Source organism: Lepus europaeus, chromosome 8, assembly GCF_033115175.1.
Source record: "Lepus europaeus isolate LE1 chromosome 8, mLepTim1.pri, whole genome shotgun sequence".
In the NCBI taxonomy this organism is placed as follows: domain Eukaryota; kingdom Metazoa; phylum Chordata; class Mammalia; order Lagomorpha; family Leporidae; genus Lepus; species Lepus europaeus.
This window is the reverse complement of record NC_084834.1, coordinates 102050967-102063227: the sequence shown is the minus strand read 5'-3', so window position 1 is coordinate 102063227 and position 12261 is coordinate 102050967. Positions and strand designations below refer to the sequence as shown.

At 39.6% G+C, this 12261-nt stretch overlaps 1 protein-coding gene across 1 annotated transcript in view; it reads left to right on the top strand.

Annotated features, from left to right (window-relative positions):
- USO1 (USO1 vesicle transport factor) overlaps positions 1-12261 on the top strand; it is an 86053-nt gene that overhangs the window by 55173 nt on the left and 18619 nt on the right. Inside the window, exons 11-13 of the mRNA XM_062198662.1 lie at positions 1020-1108; positions 2166-2320; positions 3288-3499. Coding sequence (XP_062054646.1) covers positions 1020-1108; positions 2166-2320; positions 3288-3499 — 456 coding nt within the window. The remainder of the gene's footprint in view (positions 1-1019; positions 1109-2165; positions 2321-3287; positions 3500-12261) is intronic.

Sequence of the window (12261 nt, the reverse complement as noted above, 5' to 3'; positions counted from 1 at the left end):
GTAGTTAACCCTTATGTGTTCAATTCTTCCCTGATATTATCAAGTGAAGATAATGACAGTGTTGATTCCAGAAGGTGTACTACAGGCCTCAGGTTTTATAGGATTTACTGCTGAAATTCAGCAGATCCATCCAAAAGGATTTTTCATTAGTTGATTGTATGCAGCAAGACAAGAAATTTTTTTTAGCCCTTTTCTGTCTGAAAATGTCATTACTTTGAGAGCTGGGTGTGGGATTCAGGGTTGGAAATCACAAATACAGCTTTCAAAACATCATTCTAAGGTTGTTCTGAGAAGTCTGAATCCTGAGCCTTTTTCTTTCTAATATAACCTGTCTTTTCTCTAGAAACCTGAGACCTTTTCTTCATTTCTGGTTTTCTGAAATTTACTGATGGTGTGCTGTAGTGTAGTTCTCTTCCCCACCCCTCCCGCACAAGGCCCTTTGAGCTGGGGATAGATGCCTTCTGTTTCAATTATATTTTTGGTATTCCTTAATTCTCTCTTCTCTTCTGCACCTCTGTGAACACATTATTGGATATTCTGAATCTATTTTGTCTTTTTAAAAATCATTTTAATTGACAAAATTGTGTGTGTTTATCATGTACAACAGATTGCTTTGAAATATGGTTTCATTTTTTATTTTGTTGAAGTTCTTTCAGTGTCATCCTTAGGTTGAATTTTTAATTTACTGCATTTTAAATTTGTTCTCTGATTTTAAAATTTTAAAGTAACATTTTCCTCTTTTGTAAAAACAGATTTTATTATTATTAGTCTTTGTGGGCTTTTTTGAGACTTTAAATATATGTGACCAACTGTTATTTTTGATTGGAGACCCATGCTTGGTGTTTTGGAACTTTATCTTGAGAAAGTGTTACAAGATTATAATGCTATCACAGATTTTTATCTTTTTTGTGTCTGAATTTTGACATTTAAAAATAAAAGCAGTATATAACATTTTTTCTTCAAAAAAGGTTTTCTTCTTAACTTTTTCTACCTTTTTGTTTTTTTTCTCCCCTTAACAGACCATAAATACTGTATCAGAAGTTATTCGAGGTTGCCAAGTAAACCAAGACTACTTTGCTTCTGTAAATGCACCGTCAAACCCACCAAGGTAGGAGAAGGGAGATGGTTGTTAAGATGGCCTATATATGGGCCCAGCATTGTGGCGTGGCCGGTAAAGCTGCCACCTGCAACACCGACATCCCCTTTGGGCAATAGTCCCTGTCCCTGCTGCTCCACTTCCAGTCTGGCTTCCTGCTAATGTGCCTTGGAAGGCAGCAGAAGATGCCCTGAATGGTTCCCTGCCACCCACCTAGGAAACCTCGAAGAAGCTCCTGGCTCCTGGCCCAGCCCTGGCCATTGTGGCCATCTGGAAAGTAAAGCAGCAGATGGAAGTTCTCTCTCTCTCTGTAACTTTCAAATAAATAAATCTTTTTTAAAAAATAAAAACCAGATATCCTCTATATACTTCTTAGTCCTCTATAATAATTCAGATATATGTTATAAAGTAGAAATCTGATAAAATAAATATTTTTCTAAGACTTACTTATTTGAAATGCAGAGTGATAAGGGGGGGGAGAGAGAGAGAGAGAGAGAGAGAGAGAGAGATCTTCAATTTGCTGACTCACTCCCCAAATGCCCACAGCAGCCAGAGCTGGGCCAGTCCAAACCCAGGGCCTGGAACTCCATCCAGATCTCTCATGTGAGTGTCAGGGACTCAAGCATGCAAGCCATCACCTGCTGCCCTCCAGGCACATAAACAGGAAGCTGGATCAGAAGCAGAGGCAGGACTTGATCACAGGAACCCCAAACATGGGATGCAAATATCCCAAGCTGTGGCTTAACTCTGTGTCACAATGCTTGCTGCAATACTGGTATTTTAAAAGAGTGGTAACATTACATTGATCTTTGGAACTTAGATATGTAGGTTCAGATAACACCTTTTTCACTTCCTAGTGATGTCCCTTAAGCAGGCAGATTACCTCATTTCTCTCAGCTAGTTTCCCTTTGAGATGGAGAATGAAATCCTAAACTTGCTCATGCTCTGGCTGTGATTCTTCAGTCAACAGAAATGAATTGCTATTCATACATATATTCATATATAATGATTTGTGTACCTGGTTGCAGTGTTTTGTTTTGTTTTGTTCTTTTCCTTTCAAATGCAACAGGCCAGCGATTGTAGTGCTTCTCATGTCCATGGTAAATGAAAGGCAGCCGTTTGTCTTGCGATGTGCTGTTCTCTATTGTTTCCAATGCTTCTTATATAAAAACCAAAAAGGACAAGGAGAGATTGTGTCAACACTCCTGCCTTCCACCATTGATGGTAAATAATTTAATTCTAATTTCTCTCTTAAGAAAGAAAATAATTGTCTTTCAAACTTTTAATCGAATCTGTCTCTCTGTCCCTTAGCTTAAAATACTGTGTATGGCTCGGGGGAATTCCAAAGCCTAAACATGAATTTAGAAAACAGGCTTTGGAGTCAGACCACAGTTTGCATTGTAGAATTTCCACTTCTCTTGCTGTGTAACTTTGGACAAGTTGTTTTTAATTTGAGCCTTCTATTGAGTTGTGGGGAGGTAATAGTCACCTCACTAGAAGTAGTCTGAGGATTCGTGCATTACATGTGTGAATCACTCACCCAGATACCTAAGGTAATAGATGCCAACAAACAGAACTGCTGTTGGTAGTAATTACCATTCTAAAGATAACCCTACCAGAGTACACAGGGCATCGTGGTCTGTTGTTCTAGTACAGGTCATAGTCTTGCCTTTTCTATGGCTTCTTTAAATACTTCATTTTACCAGAGGTGAATTCTTTAAACATTTGCCGTTATTAACTTTAAGAGCAATTTGATGAAGAAGTAATTGGATATATCAGTGGAGTTCATTTGAATCACATACATTCTGAGTTTTTGGTCAAAACTTTGTTACACTTACCCAAAATTTTTTGTATAAAATCATTACCATAAAAAATCAGATAAGAGGAATAATTGAAATGTTATTGCCTTAACTTTGTTTTAGAAATGCTATTTTTAATCATGATAATTACCCCCAGGAATATTATCATTAATTTAACACCTAAAGTGTCATAATATGTCTTCATTCTGCTACTTCTAAGATTCCTTTCTCTCATAATTTTGTTTTGAAAAGCAGACTTTCATTGTTTGGAAATGTCACATAATACTCCTGATTAGTAAATCTTGAAATAGTATTCAGTAGTATTTCTTACTATTTGGGTGTGTATAAAAGACAGCAATTCTTCTAAATTTGATTTCCTCCCATCTTTCTAGCAATGGGAAACTCAGTTTCAGCTGGTCAGTTACTATGTGGAGGTCTGTTTTCTACTGATTCACTTTCAAACTGGTGTGCTGCTGTGGCCCTTGCCCATGCTTTGCAAGAAAATGCAACCCAGAAAGAACAATTGCTCAGGGTTCAACTTGCTACGAATATCGGCAACCCTCCAGTTTCCTTACTGCAACAGTGCACCAACATCCTATCACAGGTATAACACAGCATGAAACTTCTCCAGCTGGGAAAATGATTCAGCTATATGCCTTGATGTCAGTGATAACAGCGATTTAAGGATGCCCTTAGAATGTGCAGATGAAAAAGGAAAGAAAGGACTTAAACTCACTGTAACCAGAAACAGTTTTGTGAAAAGAAAAATTTTATAGGGCTGGCCCAATAGTTAGTAAGGTCTGATTCATGGTGGAAATACATGTTCTGAGCAGAAAGGTGGTTTTGATTTTATTTTCTTTTTAAGTCATCCATGATGTTTTTGCATATCAGTTTCTCTTTTTTCTAGGTGACTGAATTGAGGTTAGTTGATGAGAGGGAACAGCATAAAGAAGATGGTAGCTGTATGCCTCCCTCGTTTTCTTCCCAGAGCAAGATTGTTCAAAAACAAAAACAGAGTAGCAGTCCATGGCATATGTAGTTAGTCAGTGTCCCCCCTTGATGTTTGTGAGTCCTCAAGTTCCCAGCACATATACCTTATCTAATAAGGCGTAGAAAAACATCACTAAACATTTGAGAACAACAAAACTCTGTTGAAGTGTGGATGCTAGGTATTTAGAAATGTTACTTTCTATGAAGTGACTTTCCCACATGTGCCAGCCTTGCTGTTGAACAGTTCAAGTTCATGCTTTAGCAGAACCAGGAAGTCACTGACATTCACAGTCACTCAGGGAGGATAAAAAATGTGGCCAGTCTAAGATTGCCACCCTCTTTTTTTTTTTTTTTTTTTTAAGATTTATTTTATTCATTGGAAAGACAGTTACAGAGAGAGGTAGAGGCAGAGAGGTCGGTCTTCCATCCACTCGTTCACTCCCTAGATAGCCGCAATGGCCTGAGCTGTGCCAATCCGAAGCCAGGAGCCAGGAGCTTCTTCTGGGTCTCCCATCTTCTACTGCTTTCCTAGGCCACAGCAGAGCACTGGACTGGAAGTGGAGCAGCCAGGACTAGAACTGGCGCCCATGTAGGATGCCGGCGCTTCAGGCCAGGGCATTATTAACTCGCTGTGCCACAGTGCCAGCCCCGATTGCCACCCTCTTACCCACCCATGTGATACTGTTCTGAGTTCTTTAATTGTGAATTTTGCATCATTTGTTGAATTTTTCCTTATTTTGAGCTTTTAAAGAAACACCAATGTGATCCACAGAAGTTACAGAAGAAAGCTTAAAAATTGACTATAGTGAAGGAGTAGAATGTTGTTTAAAATTGGTTTACTTCCATTAAAGCTTATTATATCTTTGATTTAGCACTTCTTTCTTATAAGAAAACTACCCCAAACTTTCTGTATCTTAATTAATATTTGGCATTCTCATGTTGCTATATATTTAAAAATAGCCTTTTAAAAGCCAAACAGTAATTAACTGTCTGACTCCAATTCCACAGACCTTGCTTTAACATTGTAATTACAACTGGTACATAGTAAGAAAGCCTAAAGAGGTGATGTCTTCTCCACAAGGTGCTTTAAAGTTAACCCTTTATCCTCTAAAATATGTATCATTTTTATGCAATAAAAGATTAGAATTATCCAGTCCAAAATTATTGGCTTGGGTATGTAGAAATATTGTGAAAGAATTCTGAGGGGTTTTCTAGAATCCAATTTTTCTGGAGTAGTGATATTTATGAATAATTTTTAATGTATAATTTGCAGGGTGATAAGATCAACAGACGGGTATGTATTATTTGATTCAGCTTAGGCATTTTCCTCTTACAGCAAGGCTTTTTCTTTGTCTTGGGTTTTGCTGATATTTTTAACTGCTTGTTTGAATTTATATCCTACTCACACTTATATGTCAGCAAGTTTATCTCTATCTTACCTGGCTCTCCAGTTTTTCTCCGTGGGATTTTTGTTGTGGTGTTGCTAAGAACTATGGGAAAGAGAATCTGAAGCTGTATACTTATGCTTCCTCCAGGGCTGCTTGCACTTTCTGGGATTCCTTGGTTTTGGTTTTTTGTGAAGCTTGTTTCTTTATTTCTTCTAAAACCATTTCTTAGGAAGTAAAATTTAGGGTTAAGAATTTTGTCTATAGTTAATCATGTATGAAAGATTGAGATGACTTTTATATTACTTAGATTATTTTAAACATGTAATAGTATCATTTTGTAATTTGAAAGATTTTAAGTTAAATAATACAGATTATCCTGGGTATAACTCATAAACTACAGCTACTGTTGGGGTTTAGTTCTTGATGTGTGTGAGTAAATTGTTTTTTGTGTTTGGCTTGGTTTGGGTTTTGTTGGTTTGTTTGGTTGGTTGTGTTTTGTGTATTTTAATATTTGGCAAAATAGAAGTGGGCCTTAATATCCATGGTTGGGCATGTGTTTTAGTACATATGAATTGTGTTTCTATATGTGAGCATGATTTAGCATGTATTAATAACACACATATATTTGACAGCGGTGGACTGTTGAGGTTTTTATATTAGAGACTAGAGATAAGTATTCAAGTCAGTCATTTAAAAGAGTATTGTTTGAGACACTAATTTATGCACTTTAGTAAAATGTACACACCTGATATGTCCAATCTAATTTTTTTTATGTTTATTTATTTGAAAGAAAATTCCCGTCAGCTGGGTTACTCCCCAAGTGCCTGTAATGGCCCCAGCCAGGGCCCAAGCCAGGAGCTACAAACTTACCCAGATATCCCACATTGATGGGAGGAACCCAGTTACTTGAACCATCCCCACTGCCTCCCAGGATCTACAATAGCAGGAAGCTGGAGTCAGGAGATAAAGCAGAGTATCAAACCCAGATACTCCAGTGTGGAACATGGATGTCTTAATGACCACATTAAACATCCACTCGCAAGCGGATTTTTGATGTTTGAATTTATCTCTGTAACCACCACCCAAAAGATGTAGACTATTTTCATAATTCTAGAAAGTTCCATGATGTTCCTACCCTTTTTTCCCTTTTCATGTCCCAGAGTCTACCACTAGAAAGTGATCTGCATCATAATATGTCAGAACCTCCTTTTAATGCTGAGCAAAAGACATTTAAAATGTTGGCTTTTTAGGTTTTAAAACAATGCAAGATATTAGATTTGAAATGTAGAAATGAGAGACATTTTTATCTAGAATGTATAATAGGGGAAATTTGATTACTTATGACAAAGAATATATGATTCCACTTCAAATGTTTTGTTTGAAATTCTCTTCTATCCCATTCTGTGGCTTCTAATAAATAAACCTTCAGAACACTGGGAAAATATCATTTAAGCCTCCATTTGTTTCTCCAAATATCAGTGGTTCATGTACTCAGGGGATGATAGAAAAGGATGTGCACTTTTTCTTATATTTCAAATAATTGTTCATTTTATAGTAAAGCATTTAACCCTGTATTTGATATATGAGTTACAGATTTTTTTTCGCTGACATCATATTTGTCTTTTGACCTTGGTGTTGTGTCTTGATTTGTTTTTTCCCTTATACTTTTCTTTCATAACTTTAGCACTTCGGTTTTTGGTATTTTTTAGTTTGTTTGTGTTTTTTTGCTTTTTGCTTTTTTTGAGAGGCAGAGGACTCTCATCTACTTGTTTATTCCCCAAATGCTCACAAGGGCTATACTGGGCCAGGCCAAAGCCAAGAGCCAAGAACTCAGTCTGGATCTTCCACTTGGATGGCAGGAACCCAACCACCTTAGCCATCACCTGTTGCCTCCCAGGATGTGCATTAGCAGGAATATGAAATCAGAAGCAAAACCAGGACTCAAACCATCACTTTTTTTTAAATAAACCTTTTTTTTTTTTTTTTTTTAAAGATTATTTACTGGGGTCAGCATTGTGGTATAGCAGGTTAAGCCTCCACCTGATACACTGGCATCCCACATGGGTGCAGGATTGAGTCCTGGCTGCTCCATTTCCCATCCAGTTCCCTGCTAGTGTGCCTTGGAAACGCAGCAGAAAATGACTCAAGTGTCTGGGCCCCTGTACCGATGTGGAAGACCCAGAGGAAGCTCCTGGCCACTGGCTGTGGCCTGGCCTAGTGCTGGCTGTTGCAGCCATTTGGGGAGTGAACCAAAAGATCTCTCTCCCTTTGTCTCTTTTCTCTGTAACTCTACCTTTCAAAAACTTTAAAAATAAATGAATAAATCTTGAAAGATTTACTTACTTACGTGGAAGGTTGAAAGGCAGAGTTATAGAGAGAGAAGCAAAAAGAGATCTTCCATCCACTGACTGACTCCCCAAATGACCATTAATGGTAGGGGCTGGGCCAGGCTGAAGCTAGGAACAAGGAACTCCACCTGGGTCTTCCACATGGGTGGCAGAGGTCCAAGTACCTGGGCCATTCCCCACTGCGTTTCCAGGCACATTAGCAGGGAACTGGATGGGAAGCAGAGCCACTAGGACTCAAACTGGCACTCGGACACGGCTGCTGGCATCACAGGCAGCAGCTTAACCTGCTGTACCACCTCAGACCATCGTCTTAACCACTAGGCCAAATGCCTACCCCATCTTCAGCATTTTAAATCATATTGGAAAGGCCTTCCCATTTCAAAATTTAAGGAATTTACCCATGTTTTCTCTCATGGCTTCTAATTTCTTTTTTTATACATAACTTTGTTTTTCAATGAACAGTATATAGTTCCACTGATCTTTTTCTAGACAGCGGTCTAGGTGTCCCAATGTTTTTAAAGTGCACCTGTTACCAAATAGATAGTTGTTTGCTATGTTTTCCATACAAAGTCATCCCTCAATGCCCCTGGTTTTTGCATCTGAAGATTTAACCAGGCTGGTGCCACAGCTCACTAGGCTAATCCTCCGCCTGCGGTACCAGCACCCCGGGTTCTAGTCCCGGTTGGGGCGCTGGATTCTGTCCCGGATGCTTCTCTTCCAGTCCAGCTCTCTGCTGTGGCCCAGGAAGGCAGTGGAGGATGGCCCAAGTCCTTGGGCCCTGCACCCACATGGGAGACCAGGAGAAGCACCTGGCTCCTGGCTTTGGATTGGCGCAGTGCACCGGCCATAGCGGCCCACGGAAGGAAGATCTTTCTCTCTGTCTCTCTCTCTCACTGTCCAACTCTGCCTGTCAAAAAAAAAAAAAAAAAAAAAAAAAAAAAAAAAAAAAAATTTAACCAACCCCATGACAAAAATTTTCAAATTTTTAAAAATATGTCTGTACTAAACATATATAGGCCTTTTTGTCATTATTCCCTAAACAAAATGCTGTATAATAACTATTCACATAGAATTTCCATTGTTTTGGTGTTACAAGCAATCTAGAATGACTCGAAGCAGGAGGATTTGTGTAGGTTATATGCAAATGCATCTTTTTATGTACTGGACTTGAGTATCCTCAGATTTTGGTATATCTACGGGAATTCCTAATCCAATTCTCTACAATACCAATAGACAACTTTTTTTTTTTTTTTTTTTTTCAATTTGACAGGTAGAGTTATAGACAGTGAGAGAGAGACAGAGAGAGAGGGAGGTCTTCCTTCCATTGGTTCACTCCCCAAATGGCCTCTACAGCCGGCGCTGCACTGATCCAAAGCCAGGAGCCAGGTGCTTCTTCCTGGTCTCCCATGCGGGTGCAGGAGCCCAAGCACTTGGGCCATCCTCCGTTGCCCTCCTGGGCCACAGCAGAGAGCTGGACTGGAAGAGGAGCAACCGGGACTAGAACCCGGCACCCATATCAGATGCCGGTGCTGCAGGCGGAGGATTAATCAAGTGAGCCACCAATAGACAATAGACAACTGTACCAGCTTCCACTGGTATTGAATCTATCTAGGCTTGGCATACAATTCCATTTCTAGTCATGATTTGGTATCCCCTCATTACTACTCTTCATTTGTTTCACAGTATCCCTAATTATTCTTTTTTGTTTATTTTTCCATATTTTATTGAAAATGAAGTTGTTTAGTTCCAAGAAGAAAATGACTTTTGGTCTTTTAATTTGAATCACATTGATTTTATAAATTAGTGTTACCATCTTCATGAAGTTAAGTCTTCCTAAGAGCATGGCTTTATTTTATTGGCATATGTCTACTTTTGTGCTCTTTAGGAATATTTCACATTTTTATTTCTTTAGATTTTATACCATTTTGATTAATCTCATTCTTGAGGACTTTATCTTTTTTGTTACTATAATAAGTAGAGTGTTTCAGTCTGTCTTCAACTTTTTCTTATTCTTCAGTTAGACTCCAAAGGGCAAACTTCAAAAAGATTGAGATTAGTATGGAATTCTGGTTTTGCTGTCTTAGACATCAGTTAGTGGTTTGGTAGGATGCTCCTTTAAAAAAAATTTATTTATTTGAAAGGCAGACTTTACAGAGAGAGAGAGAGAGATTGAGAGAGAGATTGAGAGAGAGAGAGAGAGAGAGAGAGAGAGAGAGGAAGGGAGGGAGGGAGGGAGGGAGAGCGGCATCTTCCATATGCTCATTCACTACCCAAATGGCTGCAACAGTTGGAGCTGGGCAGATCTGAAGCCAGGAGCCTCTTCTCAGTCTCCTAGGGATCCAAGGATTTTTACCATCTTCTGCTGCTTTCTCAGGCACATTAGCAGGGAGCTGGATCAGAAATATAGCATCCAAGGCTTGCACCTGACCGACAATGACATCACAGACGGCAGCTCTACCTGCTATGCCACAGTGCTGACACCTATAGGATACTCTTAAATACACAGTATAGATACATTTGGCACCTACAAATGGTTATTCTGAGTAATAGTAAAATTCCTTTATATGATCAGTGAGATCAATAGAACATTTTCAATTTTTAAAAATATTTTATTTATTTAAAAGACAGAGTTACAGAGACGGAGAGAGAGATTTCCATCTGCTGGTTCATTCCCAAAATGGCTACAACAGCTGGGACTAGGCCAGGCCAAAGTCAGTAACCAGGGCCTACATACAGGTCTTCCATGTTGTGTGAGGGGGACCAAGGACTTGGGCCATCTTCTGCTGCTTTCCCAAGAGAATTAGCAGGAACCTGGATCAGAAGTGTAGCAGCTAGGACTCAAACCGATTCATATGGGATGCCAACATTGCAGGCAGCAGCTTAACCAGCTGCACCACAATGCCAGCCCCAATGTTTGCTGTTTGTTTTGTTTTGTTTTAATATTTATTTATTTATTTATTTTTATTTGAAAGGCAGAGTTACAGAGAGGGAGAAGCAGAGGCAGAGAAAGAGAAATCTTCCAGCCACTGGTTCACTCCCCAGATGGCTGCAACGGCTGGAGCTGAGTCAATCCAAAGCCGGGAGCAGCCAGGAGTTTCTTCCCGGTCTCCCATGCAGGTGTAGGGGCCCAAGCACTTAGGCCATCTTCTACTTTCCCAGGCCATAGCATAAAGCTGGATTAGAAGTGGAACAGTCTGGACACAAACCAGCACCCATATGGGATGCCAGTGCCACAGGCGGAGGCTTAGTCCACTACCACACAGCGCCAGCCCCCAACATTTGCATTTTTAACTTGAGTAGTTCTAAAATCTCTATGGCACATAGTCAATTGAGAAATAACTATATCTTTTAACTTTCCAATTTATATAGCTAACATGAAGATACGTTGTAGGCACAGTAATGACTCAGAAGCAGGCAAAAAGTTAAAACATGTAAAAATTAAATTTATGGGTTTTTTAAAAGATTTATTTATTTATTTGAGAGGCAGAGTTACAGATGGGGAAGGAGAGAGAGAGAGGGAGGTCTTCCATCTGTTGGTTCACTCCCCAGTCGGCCACAGTGGCTGGAGCCATGCCCATCCGAAGCCAGGAGCAGGAGCTTCCTCCAGGTCTCCCACAGAGGTGCAGGGGCCCAAGGACTTGAGCCATCCTCTACTGCTTTCCCAGGACATAGCAGAGAGCTGGATAGGAAGTGGAGCAGCCGAGACTCGAACTGAACTAGTGCCCATATGGGATGCCAGCACTGCAGGTGGTGCTTTACCTGCTATGCCACAGCGCCAGCCCCTGATTTTGCTGAACCAATTAATTTTAGTATTGTTAATACCTGGCAGCAGTATGGTTTGTGGTTCCTGACACTTAGCTAATTTAAATCTCCCCCCTCCCTTATTATGTTTGTGATTTCTCATTATCTAGTATATTATGACTGAGTTTTATAGCATGGTTTATTTTCTTGTTGGTATAGTTTCTCATGGAATTTATCTAAAGAATTCAGATTATCACCTTGTATTTTTCTTGATGTTTTTTGAATGGAGCAGATTTTATCCTTTTATCAGGAACTTGTTTTAAATTCTGATTGAAATTTCCTAAGTTTACCTGTCAGAATTATTGTAAAGGTTATGAGATGAACAGATTTTTTTAAAAAGATTTATTTATTTATTTGAAAGGCAGAGAGCTACAGAGAGGCAGAGAGAGGAGTTTTCCATCCATTGGTTCACTCCCCAAATGGCCACAGCAGTCAAATCTGGGCTGATTGAAGCCAGGAGCCAGGAGCTTTTTTGGGTCTCCCATGTGGGTGCAGGGGCCCAAGGATTTGGGCCATCCCGTCCTCCACTGCTTTCCCAGGCCATAGCAGAGATCTGGATTAGAAGTAAAGCAGCCGGGACTCCAACTGGCGCTCATATGGGATACCAGTGCTGCAGGCGGCAACCTAACCTGCTATGCTACAGTGCCAACCCCAACAGATTTTTTTTTTTAAAGATTCCACATCATAATTTTTTTTAATTCTGCAGACCAGGTTTTTCTTCTGACGTATTTTCAGTAATTGGATATATACTATAAGGATGAACCAGCTCTGATTTCTGCAGTGTTTATTTTCAGAAATGCCACCTGTGGTCAGTGCAAGAATGTACTGTCTAGCTCCAT